The sequence below is a fragment of the Balaenoptera physalus genome, assembly GCF_965194825.1.
Source record: "Balaenoptera physalus genome assembly, chromosome: 10".
NCBI lineage: Eukaryota > Metazoa > Chordata > Mammalia > Artiodactyla > Balaenopteridae > Balaenoptera > Balaenoptera physalus.
The window spans coordinates 102896580-102921138 of NC_138889.1; the positions used below are offsets into that span (position 1 = coordinate 102896580).

At 44.7% G+C, this 24559-nt stretch overlaps 1 protein-coding gene and 1 pseudogene across 4 annotated transcripts in view; both read right to left on the reverse strand.

Annotated features, from left to right (window-relative positions):
- Nucleotides 1–3160: 3160 nt before the first annotated feature.
- OSBP (oxysterol binding protein) overlaps nt 3161–24559 on the reverse strand; it is a 34717-nt gene continuing 13318 nt past the window's right edge. The window contains exons 4-15 of one of the 3 annotated variants that reach the window (XR_014267811.1): nt 23488–23686; nt 23128–23230; nt 22749–22803; nt 22419–22550; nt 17251–17496; nt 16849–16969; nt 9668–9771; nt 8188–8283; nt 7251–7432; nt 4992–6470; nt 3532–3768; nt 3161–3217 (exon numbers count right to left, since the gene is read on the reverse strand). Coding sequence is in view for 2 of the 3 variants with exons in the window: in XM_082476084.1 (XP_082332210.1) it covers nt 6005–6470; nt 7251–7432; nt 8188–8283; nt 9668–9771; nt 16849–16969; nt 17251–17496; nt 22419–22550; nt 22749–22803; nt 23128–23230; nt 23488–23686 (1704 nt within the window). In the remaining variant the exon portion in view is untranslated. Of the gene's footprint in view, nt 3218–3531; nt 3769–3798; nt 6471–7250; nt 7433–8187; nt 8284–9667; nt 9772–16848; nt 16970–17250; nt 17497–22418; nt 22551–22748; nt 22804–23127; nt 23231–23487; nt 23687–24559 lie in introns of those variants that run through there. The other 2 variants (XM_082476085.1, XM_082476084.1) reach the window with 2 other exon arrangements.
- The window catches only part of LOC309667567 (olfactory receptor 10V1-like), a 104477-nt pseudogene continuing 86657 nt past the window's right edge, over nt 6740–24559 (reverse strand). Inside the window, exon 2 of the transcript XR_014268530.1 lies at nt 6740–7063. The product of XR_014268530.1 is annotated as an olfactory receptor 10V1-like (transcript). The remainder of the gene's footprint in view (nt 7064–24559) is intronic.

Here is a 24559-nt window from a genome sequence, read left to right on the forward strand (position 1 = left end):
TTCCTAATGATGGACATTTTGACTTTTTTCCCCTAGGTTTCGTTATTAAAAACAATACTGCAATGACTATCCTTTTGTATTTGTTTTTCTTGTGAGAAGGCAGATTTCGCAAGTCCCAAAGACATGAACATTTTGAATTTTTCAGATATTGTCAAAGTGGTCTCAAGAAATGTATGCAAGAGGACAGACAGGAAGGCCATTTGTAAAGATTTCAAATGTAAATTTTCAATGTTACCTCCTGATGAAGTATATATAGAGTCATTGTATGTTAAAAGCACTGATTTGCTAAACCTAACTAAAGTGTACCTCAATTTCTGTAATCTCATCTTAGCGTTTAAAAAATTTGAAACATATAGACATTGTCAAAATGTGGAATTGGCTCAGACCTCTCAAACTCTGAGAAGCAAGCTGTGGTTTAATAATATCCCCTAATATGCTGATTTATCCCACCTCCTCCTCCCATTTCATAATTCTGTGACCCTTGCTTTTATATATATATATGTATAAAATTGCACTAGCCCTAACCCTAATTGAATCAGAATCTCTGCAGATGGGGCTCAGGATTATATATTTTTTAACTTGCAGGTGATTTTAATGTGCAGCCCCTCTCAGCATCTCATTCCTCAGTTCTCACAAAAATGTAGCCATTACATTTGGACCCATGTTTTAAATCGCTTCCTCAACCTCTCCTCAGGCTCCTCCAACTCAGAATGCCCCAAAATGAACCCATCTTTCCCTCTAGACTTGTTTAGCTTGCTACCACCTTCCTTCTAAGTTTCCTGAGCCAGAAAAATACAAGTTCCTCCCTCCCTCCCTCCCTCTGCTCTCCACCAATGATCATACTCAAGTGCTGTTCATTCCAGGCAATACTGGAATCCCTGCACTTCTCTTCATTCTCACAACTTCTCCAGTCTCTTAACTGATCTGACTACCTGCCAATCATTTTCCACACTGGAACCCATCACCCTGCTTACAAATCTTTCACTGGCTCCCTTGCTGAAAACGAAAACCAAGGTTTCTTTATGCGGTATATAAAGACTTCCGTGACTTGGGCCTTACGTCTCTCCATCACTGTATCAGTGCCCTCTCCTTGACCTTAAACTCCAGCCATTCATGCAGCCATCCAAACGCAGGATGCTTTCCTCGACTTTGCTCTCCATCTTTATCCATGCAGCATCTTATACGTTGCCCTTCCCCTAACCCCTATTAAACCTGCAACTCTCAACTCAGATACATTCTCCTAGTTGTATTGAATAGAAGGCTTCCCTGACATGTCTTTATCCCCTCCCTCCCACTCCCTATAGGCTTGTTGCCCCTCTACAGTGCTTTCATGCCATTTATCAAACTAGATTGTAATTGCCCGTTTATCTGAGCTCTTTCTTCCCATTTGTAGCTCTAATGTTATGTTATGTAACAAGCTGGAAGTCAATGTTGAATGAATGAATGAACGAATGGAGACATTCCTAGCCATACCTATCTCAGGGCCAACTGGTTCTTTACTAACTTCTTAAATCACCTGGTCAAACTCAGGTGTGACCTCTGCATGGCTACTTATAGAAGATTCTGAGCTCTTTAGTTCTTGCCTTTAAAGATGCCTCATCTGACCAGCTTGCTTCCTTCCCCTGGGGCATCATTGTGAACCCCAAAAGGAGCACTCTACTTGAAAAGACAGTAGGGAGGAAAGACTGAGGAGAACATAACCACAGATAATTTTATGAGCTTCAGAAGGGAAAGCCAGGGAAGGCTTGAGGGATGCGTCCCACAGGGCAGGGCACAGTACTGGGCAAAAGCTTTATAAACTTTTAGAAGCAAGCTCTAAATTTTGATAATCTTAGGGTTTCACAAGGTATATACCTTATAGTGAATAAATTCTAAAGATTTTTCTACACTTCCTTTTAGGACTATACTATAGGTTGATTTTCACTTATCTTGAAGAAAGTAGAGCAGACCCTTGAAATTTATAGGTTTAACATTTTTGTGGGAGTTCAGAGGTCCCTGACAGGTGTAATTTTGAATCATGAGTAAGCTACACTCCTTGGGATCCACATCCCAACCCATCATGTCACAGTAGCCCATTAAAGGACTGAAGGAGGGATTATTCAAATGTTTCAGGTACATTGACTGCCCCTATTGGAGGAAATTACATACCATACGGTATTCAAGATCGCAGGATGCAGCTCTCACCAAGTGTCAAGGGTCGACTACCACGGTTTTTAGCTTGCCAGAAAAAAAACGTTGCCGATACTTAACATCAAGGCTAAGTGGCCTTCCCAAGAACCAGGCTAGAAAAGACAATCCCTGACAACATAGCTGATTTTGTGGGCATGAGAGCCTTGAGAAATCAAGGAGCCAGAAGGCTGAACTTCAAGAATGCTCCTTCCAGGACATCCCTGGCGGTCCAGTGGTTAAGACTTCATGCTTCCAATGCAGGGGGCGTGGTGGGTTCAATCCCTGGTCGGGGAACTAAGATTCCGCATGCTGCATGGCATGGACAAAAAAAAAAAAAAAAAAAAGAATGCTCCAATGCCCCTTCCTTCACGTGGGACTCCCAAAATGGTATTATCCACATTAAGAAGCTTCTGGAAACAGAGATATGCATTTCTGCACGATGTATAATCCAGGAGGAAATGACTTAACTACCAGCCGCCTTCCAACCCAGTTTCTCACAGAGCACAAGTTTGTAAAGGTCACAAACTCTGGGGTTAAACCAACCCAGCTTTGAATTCCAGTACTGTGACTAACCAATCAGCTATGTGACCTTGAGTAGATTTATTCAGTTTCTTTCTTGAACCTTTCCTCATATTCAACATGACAACTGTAACATATACTTCTTGAAAGTGTTTAAGTGGAAGCCTGGCAAAGTTGAGAGCTCCAGTCTCAGCACTCTGGGCGAAGAAGCAGATGATCAGTGAGGTGCAGCGCCCCCTCCGGGCAGGAATTGGCGCTCACCCTCATCGGAGGCCACTCCATGCCCCTTCGTTCACTTTGCCCACCTTCTCCCCTCCCTGAACTGTGCAGAGAAAAACAAGCATTTTCACTGTCTTTTACTTCTCTCCAAGGTCTTCAAATCAATACTCAATTGCTTATGTTTCAAAATATAGAATTTGAATCCTTACACGGAACAGCTAAGATCCTGAAAAATCTAAATGGGCAAGAGAAATTAAATTCAAGAAAACTTTTATTTTTTGAGGTGAAACAGGCCCAGTATCAAAAAACACTAGAGGGCTTCCCTGGTGGCGCAGTGGTTGAGAGTCTGCCTGCCAATGCAGGGGACGCGAGTTCGAGCCCTGGTCTGGGAAGATCCCACATGCCGCGGAGCAGCTGGGCCTGTGAGCCACAATTACTGAGCCTGCGTGTCTGGAGCCTGTGTTCCGCAACAAGAGAGGCCGCGATAGTGAGAGGCCCGCGCACAGCGATGAAGAGTGGCTCCCACTTGCCACAACTAGAGAAAGCCCTCGCACAGAAACGAAGACCCAACATAGCCATAAATTAAAAATAAATAAATAAAAATTAAAAAAAAAAAAAAAACACTAGAAACCATTCCCCTATGGCAAGGTGGGACCCTGACAGTGACATGGCACTGAAGCATCAGGGGCTGTTAAAACTACTCATGTGGTCATTAGGTCCTCCGGAATGTTGTTGAATAGTCGAAACATCTGGAAATCCGCGCCCAGTTTTTCTTTCCATCTCCCATGACGATCAAGTTCCCAGACTGCCAAGAACAAATCACCGAGGGGCCACTTCTCCACCTCTTCCCACTGTCTCCTCCTTAAGTAGAAGTGAATCAGACAAACAATATGACTTTTTAAAAATTATTTAATTTAGTAGTTTTCTTGGAAAAAAAACAATAAGGCAAAAAAACCGAAAATATATATAGTTTTGTTTTGTTTTCATGTGACTTTATTTCACCTGAAGGACTCGAAGCCTCTTCCATTAGCAGGAACCTCACTGGGGATCAGGCTGGAAATGTAGTGCAGATGGTGGCGGAAGAACGGGGAAGGGGGGGCAGGAGACAGAGCAGGGAAGTTCCGTCTGTTTGGGGAGTTCCCGCTGTCTAAAGCTCCGCCCCCCACCCCAGTTACGTCAACGCTTTTATGGGCCTCCTTGAAAGCAGCAGCCCTGGAATAATCCCTTGCTTATGCTGGGAATCGAGTTCATAGGAGGAAATTCCCCAGGAGTTGTCCCTCTCTCAAGTTCATCACAGCTAGGAAGGGAGGGATGGTGGGGAAGGAATAAGAGTACTGTTTACCCAGTATAAATCCAATTTCCCCGCAGGGATGGCTTCCTCTGGAATGATTCTCCCCCCTAGCACCCACACTGGCTGAGGCTCGGCAGTTAAGGAACAGGAACAAAAAACACTAACAAAAAGCATACAAGGAAGGCACCTCGATTTGTGATCCTCAACCAAGGGTGGGTGGCACAGGGGTTAGATTTCTGAACAAGACAACTTAAACAAATACAGAACAAAAAAATGAAGGAAACCAGGGCCCAGCAGGAGCAGTTCTCTTACCCACCCCACGGGACAGCGCTTTTAGCTCCGATTCCTAGGAAGAAGGCTCTTTTGGGGATCAGCTCTGTGTGCTGAGATTTGGACAGAGGCAGGCTGAAACTGGAAATTACCCTCCTGACTTTCTACCCATACTCTTCCTAGTAAGAGAAGGAAAAAAGGTAGGAAAGAGGTTATGGATTTCATTTTCAAGAGTCAGGTAATTAGAAGAGCAGAGTCTAGACAGCAGTGGGCACCTCATGATACAAACCATGGACAAAGTCCCTGCTCAGCAACCGCTGGGTGGGATCCTGCTCAGGTTTGGAATCTGTCTGCCCCTGAAAGAGGGAAAGCAGAGGGGGCTCCGATCCACATCAGTGTGTCCAAGAGAGTCCCAGGGAGACAAGTGATATCAAAAATCAAGATTCTTAATGGGAAGAAGGAAAATCAAACCAAAGAAAAATTAGATTTTTCTCTACATATATATAATATACAGATACTTAACGCATTATTCCAGAGGTGGCTCCAGTCCTTGGGGCTTGAGAGATGGTGAAAACTTATTCCAGATAAACTCCTTCTCTCAGATTCTGAAGTATATCAGATGGGACAGGTAATGCTTTGCTCCACAGGGCACAAACCCGCATCAGTATTGTGCGGAGGGAGAAGAGAGGAAAGGCAATGAAGGATGGGGGTGAGGAGGAACGGGGAAAGCGAGAAAGTGGCCAGCAGTCTTCTTCCATCCTGCCTGGTGTTCTCAGAAGTTCTCCACCTGAGCAAGTCCGTAAAACCCCTTTGTGAGGATAATGCAACCCTCCTACCGACCACCCAAGTGGTTGCTGTCAAAGAAGATGGAGAACAGCAGCAGGGTGTTTTACGCGAGTGAAGATCGAAACTTCCAAGAATTTAACTCTGAACGTCCCGGCCTTGCAAAACAGTCCCTCTCGCAAGTGTTCCAGTGCCACGGTGTTCTCTGCACGGACACCCCGTTACATTGACCCCATTTGTGAACACTTCATAACGTCACGCCTGAGCTCCACCACGAGCATTCACAATGCCTCTGTTGGTAAGTCTTACGTGTTTCTTTTTAAAGGGAAGCTCTAGAATCAGCTCTCGCTCTGAACAGCACCGGAACGCCCCCGCACCATCCTCTTCCGCAGGTCTTGGCTGGGCAGGCTCTGTCAGGGGAGGGTGAGGGACAGTATCTCAAACCGGGGCAGAGGGAGAGGGAAGAGTCAGGAGCACGAGACTCTGCGGAGGTGGGGCGACACTAACACTCGGCCACGACGCCTCTCCTTCACACACAGTATCTAGAATGTCGATTTCAGTTTCAATCAGCTAAGGCAACCAGCCAATCACCACCAACGGTGTCTGCTTCTGGTGATTGATTCGGAAAAAATGATTGGTTAAGACAGACAAACTTGAGGAAAGCTCTCCGTAATAAGAGAGTCACAACTGCCAGCTTTCCCGCGCATCCTGTCCTCTTCTCCTTGCGATCCTCCTCCTTTCCTCACGGCCGGTTCAGAAAATGTCCGGGCACGAGCTCCAGTCCTGTTTCTCTTTACACTCCCAGTATCCTCCCCTATAAATATGGGTTAACTCCTTGGTAACGGGGTCCTTCTTCCGCTCGAACCACAGTGCCTTGTAGGGATCGTAGGGCGTGCCTAAAAGGGAAAGAGGGTAAAGAAAAACAGAATTAGAGCCGAAAACACATGGGCATTTGCCACGCATCGGGATTGGGAAACAGAGTAGAAGGCGTCCACTACCATCCTCCGTGGCTTTCATAGCTTCGGCTTCTCTCTTCTTTCTGGAAAGTCTCTGTTTTTCCTCCAGGCGCTGCTTCTCAGCATTTGCTTCATCCCAGCGCCCATTCTCCATCAGTCTCTGGTCAGGCCGTAATCGGCTGTCTGTGGGGGCCGTGCCAGCTTCCCAGGCGTTGAGAGTTAGAGCCAGCTCTGAGAAGTAGTACATGTTTTCTGCATTCTTCCTAAAAGTAAAGGGTGAGAAAGAGGAAGGGTAATGCCAGAGCTGAGACCCTTGTTAGTTACAGAGCACCAACTAAGTTCACTCCAAGGGCTACATCACCCAGGCTGCTCTACAGATGGAAAGACTCTAGGACCACATCAGGTTCACCTAATTAAGAGACCCGACTGGACCATTCCCCATCGCCTCCCCAGGATCACTCAATTGGATAGTTTTCTGGGCTTGTGCTATGCTCAGGTGAAATTAGGAAGGATGAAACATTCTACTAAATAAAACTTCTTTCTTCCTGTTTCCTTTGCTTTCTTTTTAACCTCTCTCTGGGATAATCTTGGCTATTACTGAGGACTGAACATATTAAATAATGAGAGGAGACAAATGGCCTCCATCTTAATTTATTTCCAAAGTCCTGCACATTATCTCAGGGACCTTTACACCGCTGCTAGGCCTTTGGGCCACAGGTGGTAGGCATCTTTCTCCTCTAGCCACTTCTGAATAGTTTTACTCTAAATTATAGAAAAACATCCTTCTGAATCACAATCCAAGGGACCTTTAGGAAACACCAAATATTTTTGGCAGACGTGGTTTGAGTAGTTTGAACTTTCCTGGGACAAGGCACGCTACCACCCAACCACACAGGGACAGCCTTCCGGTCATCTCTCCAGGTTCCGATTTCCCACGCTCAGTCCCTCACAGAATTAAGTGGGAAGGAAGGCAGACATGCCACAACACTGCTCCAAGGCTGAGGTCACAGCAGGACCCAGGCGGGACCCACACTGATACTCACGGTAAAGGATTCCGCTTCCACAGCATGACCCTGCTTTCCTCTGCTTCGTGGCCTCGCTGCCGAGCGTCACCCCCATTTTCCCCGATGACTGGCTGTACTTTGAAACACTCCATTTTCTCATCCCACGTGCCCAGAAGGGCAAAGTGAACTTTTCCTGATGGATCTGTCACTTCCCCTGTCACCTACAAGGAGGGAAAGCAGGGCTCTGGAGTACGGCATTCGCTGTGTTAGCTTACCTGACTACTCTGGAAACCAAAGTCCCAGGGTAAATACTGGTTAAATCCTGTTATGACAAACTCCATGGAGCCATTCAAATTATTTTGTTATGTTTTCTTGAGCTGCTTAAAACAACTGAGTCATGAGTTGGAGGTTTCATTACCATTTTGTTGTATAGATTTTTGTTGTAATGATATACGTAGGAAAAGGATCTGACTGTACTCAGAATTATGTTATATTCTTCTCCCCAGAAATCAGAGAGAGCCACAAACAGATTTCTTCACTCTCCCATCAAAACTCACGGCACAATTCCACTGCGGTGGTACCAGAACTCTCACTCAGACTTCACAGGGGTCAAAGTACCCATGCCTTCTTCCGGTAACCCTTTCCTTCGTCTTTCCTCAGTGTTTCCCATTTTCAAATCTCATTGCTCTTTCTTTTTCTGGCCACGCCTGCACAGCTTGCAGAATCTTAGTTCCCCGACCAGGGATCGAACCCGGGCCCACGGCAGTGAAAGCACCCTAACGACTGGACCGCCAGGAAATGCCAATCCCTTATTGCTCTTGACTTTTACTCTCTAACTTGTTGTCTTTTGCTTTCTCCTTTACCTCTCCTTTCTTTTGAACACACACAATCCATCCATCTACACCAGCTCCAAAGGAGCAGACTTTCTATGGGATACACACTAAGTGAAAAACAATTTAATTTCAACTTCTCTTACCTTTCTTGCTACATCCCGAGAGAAGTAGCTGTAAGGAACAAATTTAAGATTGCACTTGTCTCCTGTCTTGTGATTCACAATATCAATTTCACCAGACTATAAAAAGAAAAGAATCATGGACTGGTTTTATTAAGACTGGATGACTTGAATATATGCTAAGCCCCATGCCTCATAATTCCTTTCAATCTTACAATCTAGCTTTCCCGTGCTTAAGATTCAGGTCTTAGCCAACCTTGAGATGCTGTGGAATCCCTTTGTAATCCTGGTATTCCAGGTTGGAATCAAGGCCAAATGATCTTTTTTTAAAAAACTGTGTGTCACATGTTCAGTGGCATAATTCGACCTTCAGCACACACATTGATATTCACACAATAATTTACCTTCCCAAACCAGTCCTCCACTCGTACCCTTCATGAACTCTGTGCTTAAAGTATTCTACTCACGGTTTCAGGCCTACATATGGTGGGCCTTTCTACACTTTATTCATTGCATTTTCTCCTCCTTTCTATCTTGTAAATCCCAAAAAGCTATTTAAGACTCAGCTTCATTCCCACATCTACCGTGAAGCCTTTCCTGACTGCTCAGACAGTATTCCCTCTCTTTTCTGAATTTACTGCAACCACTGTCTTAAGAGCAAATTGACAATGAATTAGATAGTTTGTTTGTTTGTTTATTTATGGCTGCGTTGGGTCTTCGTTGCTAAGTGTGGGCTTTCTCTAGTTGCGGCGAGCGGGGGCTACTCTTCGTTGTGGTATGCGGGCTTCTCATTGCAGTGGCATCTCTTGTTGCAGAGCATGGGCTCTAGGCATGCGGGCTTCAGTAATTGTGGCACACAGGGTCCGTAGTTGTGGCTCGAGGGCTCTACAGCGCAGGCTCAGTAGTTATGGCGCACGGGGTTAGCTAATCCGCAGCATGTGGGATCTTCCTGGACCAGGGCTCGAACCCGTGTCCCCTGCATCAGCAGGTGGATTCTTAACCACTGTGCCACCAGGGAAGCCCCTAGATAGTATTTTAGTACAGCTCTTACACTAGTCTATTTTGTCAAATACTTTTCATCCTACACATATCTGTCATATATCTCCAATGATAAAATAACTCTTGGCAGGACAATGCCTCATATGACTTTGTATTCCCAAGACCTAGCACTCAGCCTGGCAACAAATGTTTGATGAATAATGAAAGGATGAAGGATGGGAGCCATGTTTATTATTTTCTTGTATTCTTCATAGTACCTAACACAGCCCTAGTAGAGTAGTCACTGAATGAATGTTGTAACCTGGTCATTTATAGGTAATAGTTTGTGGTATAGAAACTCGGGGAGTTTGGGGGTGGGATTACTGCCTGAGAGAAATTCCTTAGGCAAAACTGATAAACCAGTAACAGCAGTCTGGGGCCAGTTCACATGTCCTAAATACTACAAAGATGGACGTAGGGAGGTATTCTTCTGAACTTCAGAAGCATGTTGAGTCCCTTTACTCACCTGATCGATCCACAATTTGCCCACGATAATGTTGTGCACTGTCGTGGTAACTTTTTTCCAAGTGTAGTGGTGCCCAGTTGCGTGGAAGATACAGTGGATGCTACCTAGAGGCACAGAGTGGGACACAAGTTAAGCCAAATATTAGAAAAACAGCACCATGCTGGCTAGAAACAATGATGGATTGATTTTACTTTATCAATATTTCTTACTTTTAAAAAGAAAACAGTAAGTCAGAAAGGACTTATAACCTTTATACATGTTGGAAGCACTGATTGAATTTTTCACGTGAATTTTAAATTTATGAATAAAATAGAACTAATGAGGACAAACACTGACAGCTGATACAGCTTAGCTGGGAAGTAATATTCTGCAAATGTAGAAATAAAAATGAAAGCAAAAACCCCAATCTTTTCACTAACTGCACCTGCCATACTAGCTGCAAAATTTACAGGAACAGGTCACATCTGCCCCAACATGAAAAAATAAAGCGGCGTTATGGAAAAGAGCACACACTGGTAGTCAGTACTGGGGACAAGCCCTATTGTGAGTAACTAGCTGTGTGACTTTAAGCAAATCACTTGTCTACCTACGGGCCTTAATAGTAAAAAAAAAAAAAAAAAAAATTAGGGAGTAGTGGATAGAGCAGGGGCACTGGCTCCACCACTCATCAGATGTGTGAGCATGTGCTGTATAATAAAGAACTTGTCTGGTCTTTGTCCAACCTCTAAACCCTTGCAATTTCTCAAGTGACAGTAGTGTCTTTGTTACTCATGAGGGCCCTGGTGATATATGCCAAGGAGGTGCCTCAGGTGGGCCCCTAGATAGCTTATGCCAACAAGATGACTTAGGACGAGGGTGGGCCAGAAAGACCAACCATGTCATTAGAGAGCAGCGGCTGCGGGTCACCTGATATGGGCTAGACCTGGCCTCCTGACCTCCTGAGAATGATATTTCCTTCCTTCCAGGGAGGGAAGGAGGCCGGGATATTGAGTTCAGTCACGTGGCCAAGGGTTTGATCAACTGTGCCCACACGATGAAACCCCAATAAAATCTCTGGACAAGGAAGCCTGGTGGAGCTTCTAGGATGCTGAACACATCAATGTGCCAGGAAGGTGCCGGGCCCTGATTTCATGGGGAGAGGGCATGCAAACTCATGTCCAGGGTCCTCCCACACCCTCTGCTATGTGGCTCTCCATGGGGCTCGTCCTGATTTTGTACCCTTGATAGCACTCAGTACGTAAGGTCTTCTCCTGTTCCTATAATCTCAAATGAATACCAAACCAAAATCAGTGGCTTCAACAGAGGTGAGTGGAGATTCAAAATAATCAAAAAATTTCAGAAGGTATATACATTAAATAACACAGTTAATTCCAGTAACGGTATAACTCTAAGCTCCCTCTGTAACCACTAAAGAAAAGAACACTAAACGTCGCTGAGGCGTGTCTTTCTTGTACAAAAGGTTAAAGTAGCCCCGGTGGCTGCAGCAGCAGTCACGCTGATGAGGATAACAATGGTGACAATGACCCTGGCAGCAGCAATGGCAGCTCTGCTGAGAACACCTGCTGTGTACCAGACACTGTGCTAGGCTCTCCTCACTCATTTACTCTTCACAGCCATCTTCAGAAACATTTGCTCTGCCTAATTACGGCCTAAGTCGCTTGTCCTTCACCACTGCAGTCTAAGCCACCAGCAGCTCTTGCCCGAACCTCTTTTCGGCCTCCCAGCTTCCACTCTGGCCCCCTTCAAGTCTCTAGTCAAAATGATCTGTTTAAAACATGCCATATCAACTTTCCACACCATAAAATCTCTCCATTACTCCCCACTGTAGTTAGAATAAAACTCAACTCCTTTCCACGGTGTACAAGACGCTATAAGATCAGGCCCCCGCCTACCCTCTGGTCTCATCCACCGCGTCCCCCTCCTCACTCTGAACCAGCTGCTGTGGCCTTGCTGCTTCTCACGCGTGCTATGCTTGCTCCATCCCCAGGGCCCTTATCTTTGGGGTTCTCTGTGCCAGTCATCTTTTGGTTTTCTTTCTTTTTGTTCTCAGGTCTCTGCTCAAATGTAACCTTTTCAGAGAAGTTCCTGACTCCGCTACAAGGGAACACACAACACTCTCCCTTCCTCCACCATTAACCCCATCTCCGCTTGCTCTATTTTCTTCACTGAACCACCACTATATGAAATCAAAGTACTTGTTTTATTTACTTTTGTGTCTACTTAAGAATGCAAGCTAAATGAGGGCAAAGTAGCTCTTGTTCACCATTATGTACCCAACTAGAATAGTTACCAGCATATAGTGGGCACTCAGATATTTGTTGATACCTTAGCTGCAGGCTACATTTGTATCCTACTGCTGCTGAAACCAGCTATGACAAACTTTGTGGCTTAAAATAACACAACTTGGGACTTCCCTGGTGGCGCAGTGGTTAAGAATCTGCCTGCCAATGCAGGGGACACGGGTTCGAGCCCTAGTCCAGGAAGATCCCACACGTCGTGGAGCAACTAAGCCCGTGCGCCACAACTACTGAGCCTGCGCTCTAGAGCCCACGAGCCACAACTACTGAGCCCGCGTGCCACAAGTACTGAACCCCGTGTGCCTAGAGCCCGTGCTCCACAGCAAGAGAAGCCACCGCAATGAGAAGCCCTCACACTGCAACGAAGAGTAGCCCCCGCTCGCAGCAATGAGGACCCAATGCAGCCCAAAACAAACAAATAATAAATAAATTTTAAAAAAATAACACAACTTATTCTCTTACAGTTCTAGAAGGCAGAAGTCTAAAATCAAGGTGTCGGCAGGTGTGTGTTCCTTCTGAAGGCTCAAGGGGAGAATCCATTTTCTTGCTTTTTCCAGCTACTACAAGCCACCTGCATTCTTTGGTTTGTGGACCCTTCCTAGCATCACTCAAACCTCTTGCTTCTGTTGTCACTGACTCTGAACCTCTGGCCTCCCTCTTATAAATACCCTTGTTGATTACATTAGGCCCACAGAATAATCCAGGATTATGTCCCCATTTCCAGATCCTTCACCACACGTCCAAAGTTCCTTTCACTGTGTAAAGTGATAAACTCATAGGTTCCAGAGATTAGGATGTGGATATATTTGGGGGCAGGGGGGCATTATTCAACCCACCACATCCTCATTTTACCAAATGAAGACTCTGAGCTTAGAGAGGTCAAATAATTTTCCCAAGGTCCCAGAGCTAGTGACAGCTAGAGCTGAAGTTCAAAATAAGAGCAGAACACGTGTACAGTCCAATACCACAACCCTATATCCCACCCTGATGATGTACCTGCTGCTCTGCAGAGTGGCCCTTCCAGTTCACTGGGATAGTGGAAAAATAAAGAACACCCTATGACTACCTTCGTTTATATATTATTTGTGTGTTGAAAACTTGGCAATAAGTCAAAGATCCAAAAACTGAGCCATTTAAAATGTATAAAGGGGAAGACAGCCACTTGCAGAATGGTAGAGTAAGAACTTCCATGTATCAGCTCCCCAGTAAGATCAACATGAACACACTAACAAAAGTGATCAGAATCAACTTTTTCATAACTCTGGAAATTAACCAAAGGCTTATAATACTCCAAGAAACATTTATTCAAGAAAAATGGCTGAATCTCAGTAAGCAAAATGAGCTTTGTGGCATTTTAACCTGCCCCATTCCTATCCTTCTCTCCCCAGCTCAGCAGTAGCCTTGAAAACTGGCAGCCTCACAGTCATGGTAGCCGTGAACACCAGCAAGCAGTCTAGCAAACACTGCAGGGAGCAGAACAGCGTGAAGCTCCCAAAGCCCAGCTCCAAAGTACTGTCACTGTCTGACCTATCTGGTGGCTCCCTGTAAACTCCCACTCGCTGGGCTTATCTTCATTTGATCTGATTCAGCACCCGCTCACCTCAGCCTTTTTCCTGGGGCAATTATCAAAACAATCCGTGGCAATTATTTAACACAACAGCTGCCAGAGGTGGTGATAACAGTTGGAGCACTTGAAGAAATAATGGCCCAAAATTCCCCAGATTTGACGAAAAACACTAATCTCCACTTCCAAGAAGTCCAATGAACGCCAAGTAGGATCAACTCAAAGAGCACCACACTGAAACCGATCATAAGCACACTAGAAAGACAAAGACAAAGAGAGAATCCTGAAAGCAGTAAGAGAGAAGTGATGCATCATACACAAGCGATCCTCAGAAACCATGAAGGTCAGAAGGCCGTCGGATGACATATTCAAAATGCTGAAAGAAAAAGACCATCAAACCCAGAATTCTATGTCCAGCAAAATTATCCTTCATAAACAAGGAGAACGAAGACATTCCCAGAAGAACAAAAACTGAAAGAATTCCTAGCTAGCAGATCTGCTCTTCAAGAAATGCTAAAGGAAGTCCTTCAGGCTGAAATGAAAGGACACTAGGCAGTAACTTAAATCTACCTTAAGAAATTACGAGACCAGTAAAGGTAACAGCAATTAAACTATATAAAAGACGGCATAAATGTATTTTTTGCTTATAACTTTTTTCTCCTATATGATGTATAAGACAACTACATAAAGCAACAGTTATAAAACAATGTTGATGGACTTATAATGTAGAAAAATAGTTTGTATGAAAATAAAAGCATAAAGGAGGGAAAAGGTAATAGATCCATATAAGTGCAAAGTTTTTATATCCTGTTGAAATTCAGCTGGTATTAATCTGAACTAGATTATTAGAAGGTGTTAATTTTAATACCCAGGATAACCACCACAAAAATACCTTTAAAAATATAGTAAAAGAAATAACAAGGGAATTAAAATGGTAAACTAGAAAAATATCTATTTAACACAAAAGAAGGAACAACGGAGGAGTAGAGGAGGAACAAAAAGGACATAAGATGTACAGAAACAAAATACCAAAATGGCAGATGTAAATCCTAACTGATCAGTAATTATAATAAATATAAATGGATTAATTACTCTAATCAAAAAGTAGAAATTGGAAAAACGGATAAAATATATAAGGAGGACTTTCTGACTGAAGTGCTGCTGGGGCAAATTCAAGGTGCATGGAGCCCAGCAGTGTCACTGATACAGAGATCAACAGGCTGAGTGGTTGTTTCATTCATAATATCAAATTGTGATTCTTCTTGGGTTCGAGAACTCCAAACTATAAAATAATCCTCTATTTAAATGTATCTCTTTAAACTTGAAGCTACCACCCAATTCCAAAATGCGTGGATGAGCAAACTCAGATTTATCCTCTACTGCAGTCTTCATAATTTTGCAAACTTCAATTATATTTCCTAGAAGCATTCTTTTTTCCAGATTGCAAGAATTCTAACCTTTTCAGTCTATTTTACTGGAAGACTCAGACTCCCTTCCACCACCTCAAAAAACCATCCATCTGCCTACTCACTCACACCCCTGTCCATTTGTCTTTCTTCAATGACATCTCTTGGCTTAACAATTTACCCTCTGAGAATTGAACACCACTGGAAATGGATCAAACCCACGTCCCCTGCATTAGCAGGCGGATTCTTAACCACTGCACCACCTGGAAAGTCCCACTATGTCAATTCTTGTTCAATCTCCCTACAAAGGCTGGGATCTTTGTTTTGTTCACTCACATTTCCTGAACACCTTAGAACCATACCTAGTACGTGGTAGATATATACTCAGTATCTAATAGATGGGGTGACTTAACATAATACATCCTGATGAATCTTTAAACAACCAAAGGAATGAAATCCTATCCAAGATTTTTTTAACTCTAAAAAATTAGATCTACCACTTATATCATGTTCCTATAGTTATTTACCCCTCAAAGAATTCTAGATTAGTCAAATTACAGAGAAAATGTACAGCACATCACTGGTAATTTAGGTTTACTGCCATTTTTAAAATGTATATAACCTTCCTTAGAATTAAATACATATAACCGATCCCTTTAGCAACCCTCAGGGGGCCTCTGAAACTCTTCTCCATGGATGAAAGTTATACTGCAATATGACCACTGACACCCTAGTTCTGCAGATTAAGTGTGAACATCTCAGGTGTTTACTACTCTTAACCTAACACACTTCGGAAACCATCAGCTTCAAAGACAGTTAAGCAATTAGAACCTTTTCAAAGGTTCTCAGTAAAGATCAAGACCAAAATCACTTAGTCTCCTTTTCATCTAAGGGCCTCTTGCATATTAACCATGAAGCAACAGAGTTAACATTTCAGTTTCTTGTCTTTTAATATGTTACAAACATCCCTGGATTTTTTTCTGGCTAATTTCTAGTTTGCACTGTACTTGCTACATTGTGTGTTTCTGAGAGAAAGGGGGATTTATTAAAGCAGAAGACTGTACTGCAATAACCCAGCACTGCAGCTCTGCCACATGAAAGACTAGAACCAGGAAATGGAAAGCCATCGAGAGCTCAGGCAGTTACTATCAGCTCTGTCTCTAGGGAGCTACTTGCTTTCTCTCTACCTGCTTTGTGTTTCTTTTTCTGCAGACCAACATTCACTCTTCAGTACACACATGGCCAAATGTGGCTGGCTCTAGTTCAAAAGAACGTCAAGAATCTACTACCCTTTCTGAATAATCTCATTTCCCCTAAAGTACAGACACACAAACACTGCATGCTAGGATTCCTATTCCCAGGTCTGATCTTTTTGATCTTGGTGCAAAATTAACTTGTAATCCAATAAGATCTTTTAAAATAAAGTTTCATTTTACCTGGAGTTCAGCTGTTACATAAATGATACCTAACCCCTCCGGTGGAGGAAGAGAGAGGGGAGAAAGGAGAGGAGGAGGAGGAGGAGGGGCTACCCAGGAAACCTAACCTTGCAGTCACAAGAGTTCTGATCTATAGAGAGAACCTGATTGCTAGGGTAATGGGGTAAACAACACCAACTAAAAGATAGAATTTTTAAAATGCATGCTAAAATGTGTATTCTAAAATAGTACTTAAAGATGCATTAAATATAGCTAAGAAGACAAAGAACTTATGACCGGATGGGTCCTTCAAGAGTCTCACACCCCCTCACCCACCCAGCAGCTGAGAAGTTAAATGATCTGCACAAAGCTAGCTCATAAGTTTCAGCGCCTGAATCAGACCTCCAGGTTCCTGACTACTGAACCAGTAACCTCCTCCATCCTGCCAGAAAAGCTTTCCTTTCTGGAGCACAAATTCTTACAAAGATGGTGGCCTTACCAAGGGGCATAATGGAGAGGTATTTGCCTCGAAACTTGCTGGTGATTTTGATTTCCTGACGCAATGTCCAGCCATTTCTGGACTCAGCGTGGTGTGCAGCCGCAGGGGGATGATGACTCACCTTGAAGAAATCAGTGGTTCAAGTTAAAGGAAGAAAGGAGAAAAAAAAGATACTGCCTGTTCACTGGCGATAAACACCCCCAATTCACACTTGACATGTCTACACCCATAGCAGTAGATGAATACCAGGGCCTCCAGTGTTGAAGTCCTGAAGGAAAAGAAGGCAGTTTGGGATGACGGGGTCTGGAATTTCTGCAAACGTGAACACCCAGGGGTAGCAACCAAAAAAAATCATCCCTTCCTTCAAAAAGGCAACGTGTCACAGTCCTGAGGCTCCTTTACCTGCTCACAGAGGGATCGGTAGCCATTCTCCTCTAATCGGTCTAGCTCAAAGGTCTCCCCAAGGAGTGGGTTGAATGGCTTGCTGGTACGGAAGACAGTAGTGGAGTAGGAGGACACGGTGAAAGCTGCAACATAACAGAGCTGTTCTAGAGAGTTCTCACACTTTGCAGCTCGGTCTAACAGCTCATGGTATTCCAGATCTTCAGTAAGGCGCTGAAGCATGGATAAGGGCTCATTAAAGTTTACCTGTCAGGAAAAGAGCAGATATAAAAACTTTGTCCACACATCCAAATGAGACAATTTCTTTTTTTTTTTTTTTCTTTTTGCGGTCGGAGGGAGACACATACTGAGACGTCAAGATGAAAAAGCAAATCACTGGGGCTTCCCTGGTGGCGCAGTGGTTGAGAATCTGCCTGCCAATGGAGGGGACACGTGTTCGAGCCCTGGTCTGGGAAGATTCCACATGGCACGGAGCAACTGGGCCCGTGAGCCACAACTACTGAGCCTGCACGTCTGGAACCTGTGCTCCGCAACAAGAGAGGCCACGATGGTGAGTGGCCCCCGCTTGCCGCAACTGGAGAAAGCCCTCGCACAGAAACGAAGACCCAACACAGACAAAAATAAAAATTAATTAATTAATTAAAAAAAAAAAAAAGCAAATCACTGGGAAAAGAAGAGGCCTTTGCTCAGCAGAGCAACTCCAAGATCTAGCCTGAAAGCAGTCCATTCTCCTTGGTCAACTGTTCATGTCAATGAGTGGTGGAAATCTCCATTTTCATTTATTTCACTAACTGGAAGCACTCTGAGATGGGAACCATGCCTCCTCTGCTCACCACTGCATATCCAAGAGCCACTGATGCGTGGCCCATGAGAGACTGTCATCAAATAGGTATTGAATGAACGAATAAAAGGGGAAATGGACTTCAGCACAAGTATACGCAGAGAAGAAGTTAGGTATTTAACATTTTTGAGGGAGGAGAGAAAGGGTAGTAGACTCTAAGTGCAGTCGTGTCCTGACTAGTGGACAAAACATTACAGCAGTTAGCTTCACTCCCAGACTAGACCATCGCCGAGTCTCAGGTCAGTTCTACATCAGGCCAGGATTCTACTTTCTTCTCTGAGGCTGGACAGTTGCGTTTCTGCACCTGGAGTATTCATGCTGGGGGCTAAGAGAGGGCTCTGAGTGCTTCTACCTTTCAAGTTTTAGAGCCAACTTAGGGCACTCAGCCACAGGTGAAGCAAGTGTGTGTCTGTGTACCTCTGTTGGGCAGAAGATGTCCATTCATGCCACAAATATTTATTGAGCCCTCATGTGTGCCAGACCCTGTACAACTCAGCGGGTACAGAGAAGTGAACAAAACAGACATTGTCCCCTCATCCCCCAAAGAATTAGCTTCTAAGTTGACTGGAATTTATGATGACTTTCCTACTTTAAAAAATTACTATAAAAAGAGGTTAGGTTCCCAGGCTAGTCCATAAAGCTTATTTAACCAGCAATACAGCTAAATAAGCCTGAATATCACTAGCCTAAGCTGAGTCCAAAGAAGAGAGGAAGGAAGAAAAAAAATGTCCTTTGTATTGAACGGAGCTGACCTAACGCAAAATTTCAGTTAATAAAACAACACTTTTCTTTCCTACAGTCCTACCTCTTTTTCTTTTTCTGCATTTTTATCCAGCCTCCTACCCCCAATCTCTGAGTCACATACTACCTTCATGCTTACTGTCTTCCCAATTATGAAACATCTTGTAATTTCCACTATAACAAACTTTGGAAACAAAGTATAAAGGAAAACATCTACTTGAAATACCATCACCCAAAGATAACCACTATTAATAGTTTCATATTTGTTTCCATGCATTTATACATTAAAAATATATATATATATATACTAGAGCCTGCTTTTTCTGAGAAATATACTAAGCATTTCTCTGTGAAAATTTCCCAACGGGGAAGCAGGATCTACCCTGCCTCAACTAAAAACAGTGTACCACACTCCAAAGCCACGCTGTCCGCACAGAGAAAAGCATTATGATAAGAAAAATGCACACCGAGGGGAAATGGATGGACAGAACTCAAATCCTCAAGTGTCTTTTTAAAAGACGGTACTTATTAACTATGCCAACAAAATCTCTCCGTGGCAGAACTGCAGGCAACACGCAGTAGTAACATTTCCATACATTTCGAGGAAAATGGGACAGGTGATGTGCTCCGCCGGTGGCTACAGGACAGATGAGCACCACCTGGGCCTAGAATCAGTCTATCCTTACTTAGCCCATCACCGCTTATCACACACACACACAGCCCTGTCCCCCAACAGCTGTTCCAGGAACCACAGTTTCTCTGAAAGTGCCAAGCTTTTTATACTGGTCATTTTATCCCTCAGAGGGCTAACAGGGAAACAAACCAATCTGAGAATTTACAGTGGAAAGAAGCAGGGCATTAGTTATACGGCTGATGGAGAGCTGGGCAGCATAAAATGACAGCCTAGAGATTAGCAGCAGCAGCAGGAAGCCGTAACTGTTGACAGGCAGGAGGAGCAAAGCGCAGCAGTGGTATTGCTGCAGCACAGAGGCCGGAGGCGTGCGCAGAAGCTAAAACCTCAGGGGGGCCTGTCCAGTGGAAACCAGAGCCACACAGCCGCTGCCAGAGCATTGCCCAAGAGAATGTAGCCGGGGCGGGGAGTACCCTGGGGTTTCTCCCTTCCTCCCGCTCCAAACTCCTTCTGGTGCCTCGCACTGGTGGAGCCCAGCCAGAGCCAGCAGACGTGGAAGCCTGAGAAACAGAGCTTGGAGGGATCAGCTTTCCTGTGACACAGCACAGGGCAGGGGAAGGGTGAGCACTAGATCCACAGGCCAGCAGGTACAGGACTGCACGTTCCTCGTAACAGTGTCAACAAGGAACTAATGGTCAAGTAGGACAGAGAGGTCACCTGGACTCAGAACCTATCTCTAAGCAGGAACTGCATTTCTGAGGCTGCAAGGACTTGCCTTTCCAGCCCGCCTCTCCACCACTTCCTTCAAGGCACTAGGCAAAGAAGCGGGGCTTCTTTTCAGGCCCCTAGTCAACCACTTATTTTATGCTTCTCCAGTGTGCTTACTCACGGCCTTTCCCTGTCTGGAGGTCAACATTTTTCTAACAGAAATCCTATGCACTTACATACAAATCTATTTGTTTTCCAAGACTCAGTTAATTAATTACTTTAACATTTGCTGAATGATACATATGTGCCAGGCACTGGCTAAGCATCAAGGATATAAAGACCAGTCTCTGCCCATGAAGAACAGTCCACGGAGAGGCAGAAACCACTCACTGGTCCATAAGCCCCAAGAGGCTACGAGAGTGCTGTCTGTATGCCGTGCAACCGGCTATGGGCAGAGCCTGTAGCCATCCCCCACTCTCCATTCTTGCCTTCTTCTACAAGTAGTTGAATCCCCAATTTTTAACTAGGTCATGCCACCAAGAATAGAAGTCTTCATTTCTAGTCTCCTCTCCAGCTAGCTGAGGCCATATAACTAAGTTCTGGCCAAAGAGACTGAAGGGAAAATGGTTCATGAAATTTCCAGGAAGCACCCTTAAAAGGCAGGACATGCCCTTCTCCTCTTTCCCTCTTCCTGCTGACTGGAACGCGATCCTGACGGCCCGAGTTGGAGCAGCCACTTAACACCCAGGAACTGAGGCCACAGGCAGCAGAACAACAGGACAGAAAGGAGCCCGGTCGTGACAGTGTGGAGTATCGTACCAGCCCTGGACCACCTACTTCCGGACTTTAATGTGATAATGAGTTAAGCTAATATTTGTTGGCCAACTTTTTCTGTGAAAGGTTAGATAGTAAATATTTAGGCTTCAAGGGCCATATGGCCTCTGTCACACCTACTCAACACTGCTGTCCTAGGATGAAAGCAGCCACAGACAATCTGTAAATGAATGAGCATTTACTGTGTTCCAATAAGCTTCATGGACACTAACATCTAAACTGTATATAATTTTCACATCACAAAATATTATCCTTTTGATATTTTTCAACCATTTAAAAACACAAAAACTATGCTTAGGTTGTAGGCTGTACAGATGGCAGCCAGATTTGGCCCCAGGGCCACAGTTTGCTGACCCCTGGTCTAAACCAACATATTTTGGATTCTTTAAATTGAACCTATACCTGATACACTGATACAACCCCAGGCAGCTAGGCAGTCATTAAACTCCTGGGGAGTGAACCAGCAAGTTAAACCCACTGCCCAGAAATACACAGTGGCACTTGTCGGAACACAGGGAAGAGACGGCTCACCCTGACCAGATGCATGGGTGAAGGTCTGCGGAAAGAGACGACACCATAGTCGAATCCTGAAAAAAAGGGTATCAGCCAGGGCGAAAGAAAAGTGGCATAGGTGCGTGGGAAGCTGATGAAAGTTTGGGCAGAAAGAGCAGTGTGTGCAAATGCCCTGGGGGGGGGGGGGGGGAAGATGCCGGTGAGTCCCTGAAGGTAACTCCCGAAGACCAGAACACGGCATGTGTACGGGTGGAGCCTTGTCCTCGGGGAGGAAGTATCAAGCCCACTAAGGGATCGGGACTACTCTCAAGGCAGTAAGGAGCTAGTAAAGGATGTTAAGCTAAGGAATGACATGACTACACTTGCAATATTAAAAAGATCCCTTTTTAAAACAGTGTGGACAGACTGGAGGAGGGCATGACAGGAGGCAGGGAGGTCAGTCCAAACACCTCCTTCACCAGGGAGATGGTCCACAGCTTCCTGGTTGGAATGAATTGGTTCTGCTTTTGTCTCCCCAAACCTTTGTACGCACAGTACTTCCCATCATAGAAAGGAATATTTTCTACCTGTTTTCATGTCTGCCTCTTGAACTACATGCTTCTTGAAAACAGAAACGATGCTGAATTTATCTTTGCAGGTCCTCAGCACATCTGGCATAGGAATTTGCTCATAAATAACCGTTACTGAACAAATGCATCTGATCCTAGGTGATTTGGAAACATACCAGATCCCTAGCGAAAATTAAAGCAGCTAGTTTTAAGGGATCGTTTATGACTGTAAGGGTAACAAGGACCATGCCACAAACTGCCACAGGAGTGGGCGGAGGCTGTCCCGGCAGCACCCTTCTGACCGGGGCCTGAGAGGCCTTCCGGGCAGAGCCTGGTCGTGCAGGACCCTCACCGGCATGGGGATCTTGGAGAGTTCTTTTCCGATGCAGTTCTTCATGATGCTCCACAAATTGAGGCTGTAGTTTGGCTTGTACGGTATCCGCGTTCTCTTTTCCTTCTTGGTCTCTTCCAGCTGATGCTTGTACTAAGCGCAGAAACAAAGCCATTCAATCACCCACAAAGAACAGAAAACCCAGTATTTATAAGCTTCCCTTCCCCCATGCTAAAATTAAAAAAAAAAAAAAAAAATCAGCATTTTCTGTTTCTCTTAGTACTTTATAAGCAAATCCTTGGGAATGACACCTAAGTCCCTCAGACTTGGTAATTCCCAAATAAGAGTTACCTGTTCATCAAGGCTGATGTCACTGCTGGTTCCGCTGATGTTGCTGCCAGTACGTCTACACAGATGGGAAGCGTATGAGAATTAGCATAAACGTCAGAACTAGCGTTTGGTCCTCAGCATGTCTTTACAAAGCAGAATGCTAAGGACACTGCACAGACTTATCGATGAGTGATCAAACGACGACACTTAGAAAACAGTACGTATGAATAAACATCTCTGGAGAACTTGTTCATGTAAAAACGCTGACAGTCTTCCACTTACGTAAGGAAAAGAGTCCATATCTTAGTAAACAACTATGACACTCCCACTGAAACATTTCTAACCTTTCCATGGCCAGATATGCTCATCTTGCGGGGGGTGGGAATCAAGAATGACTTACTTGTGGCCCAAATTTTCAGGCACGGTGATGATCTCAGGAGCATCAAAGAACTCATTCTCGTCATCCTCATCACTCACGTCTCCCTTGCCAGAGCAGCACTGACCTACAAGGGGGAAAGCCGCATTTGTTTCCTTTGGCTGCATTGATCAAAACCTGGCACAGCTGGAGCTTTCAAATATTAACCACAAACAGAGTAACAAATGGTAGAAAGCAATGGGGAAGTCAGAAGAAATAAAGGGCTCGAATCCCATCTCACATGAGTCGCTGATTCTGGAGAATCTGGAGCTCTCTCTATCAGCTGCAGAAAAGCATCTGGCTTGGATGAGAACAGGCCATCCAAGAGCCAAGCAAGCAGCTCACCTTTACCAGACCCAGCGCTGCCAGGGGCGTTTGCCGGCAGCACCGTGGCTCCGCGGAAGGCTCTCTCCAGGTGATTGTGCTGCTTTGCTAGCTGCTCCAGGGTCTCTTCCAGGCGGATGCGCTGGTCCCTTTCATACTGCAGGGACTTCTGCCACTTTTTGCTGTGGGTCTGGGCTAACACAAGGAAATCTCTGCAGGCCTGTATGGAGAAAGAGCCGATATAGGTCACCTCAACTCAGCTGGTCAGAGATTCCCCTCAGGCCTCTGTAAGCCCAGTAAGCAACCTTATTCTGGGAACGTGAACTAGCAAATTACAGTGAAAGGCCTTCCCTGTTATTCCACAGTATCAGGGACAGCCAGCTCCATGATACAATCAAGGTCAACTCCAGAGAAAAAAAATTGAATGGGGTTGTCACAGTTCTTTCATATTTTCCTGGTCATGAGGACCAAACAAATGCCAAGTGAGCAACAAACCTAGACAAAGTATTTGTGCAACATCACAAAGGGCAGCTATGTGAACCGCTCCAAAGAAGAAACCTACTGACTAAAAGGTGAGGAAAAGCATGAGATAAGCATGTATTGCTTTCAATACATTCTCAACTGAACTCAAGTCACCTAAAACCGAGGAATTCAGACACTGAGAACAGAGAGTCTGCACTGAATTAAACCAAATATGGGGAAATTTAATTGGTTTTTATTTTGGTCACTAAGATAATAACTGATCTTAAAAATTAGAAAGCCTACCTGAGGAATCGAAGAAGAGATCTAGAGACAAAACACAAACCTGACCATAGTAGTCCCTTGGGACTGGCTCCCCATCGACATTAGGACCAAATCCTAACTATTGGTTATGGACATAAATGGCCCTTGTATCCTCCTGTCCAGGCAGCTGGACCCACCCCTGCACCCTGCCATGGAGCCACCCTGAACCGCTCGCCCTTTCTCAGACATGCAGATTTCTTTCAGGCCTGCCCATCGGAGAACGTGCTATTTGCTTGGCCTAGGATGCCTTCCTACCCCCTTTCTCTGCTTGGCCAAGTCCTCTTCATTCTTTAGGGTCTGTGGCAAATGT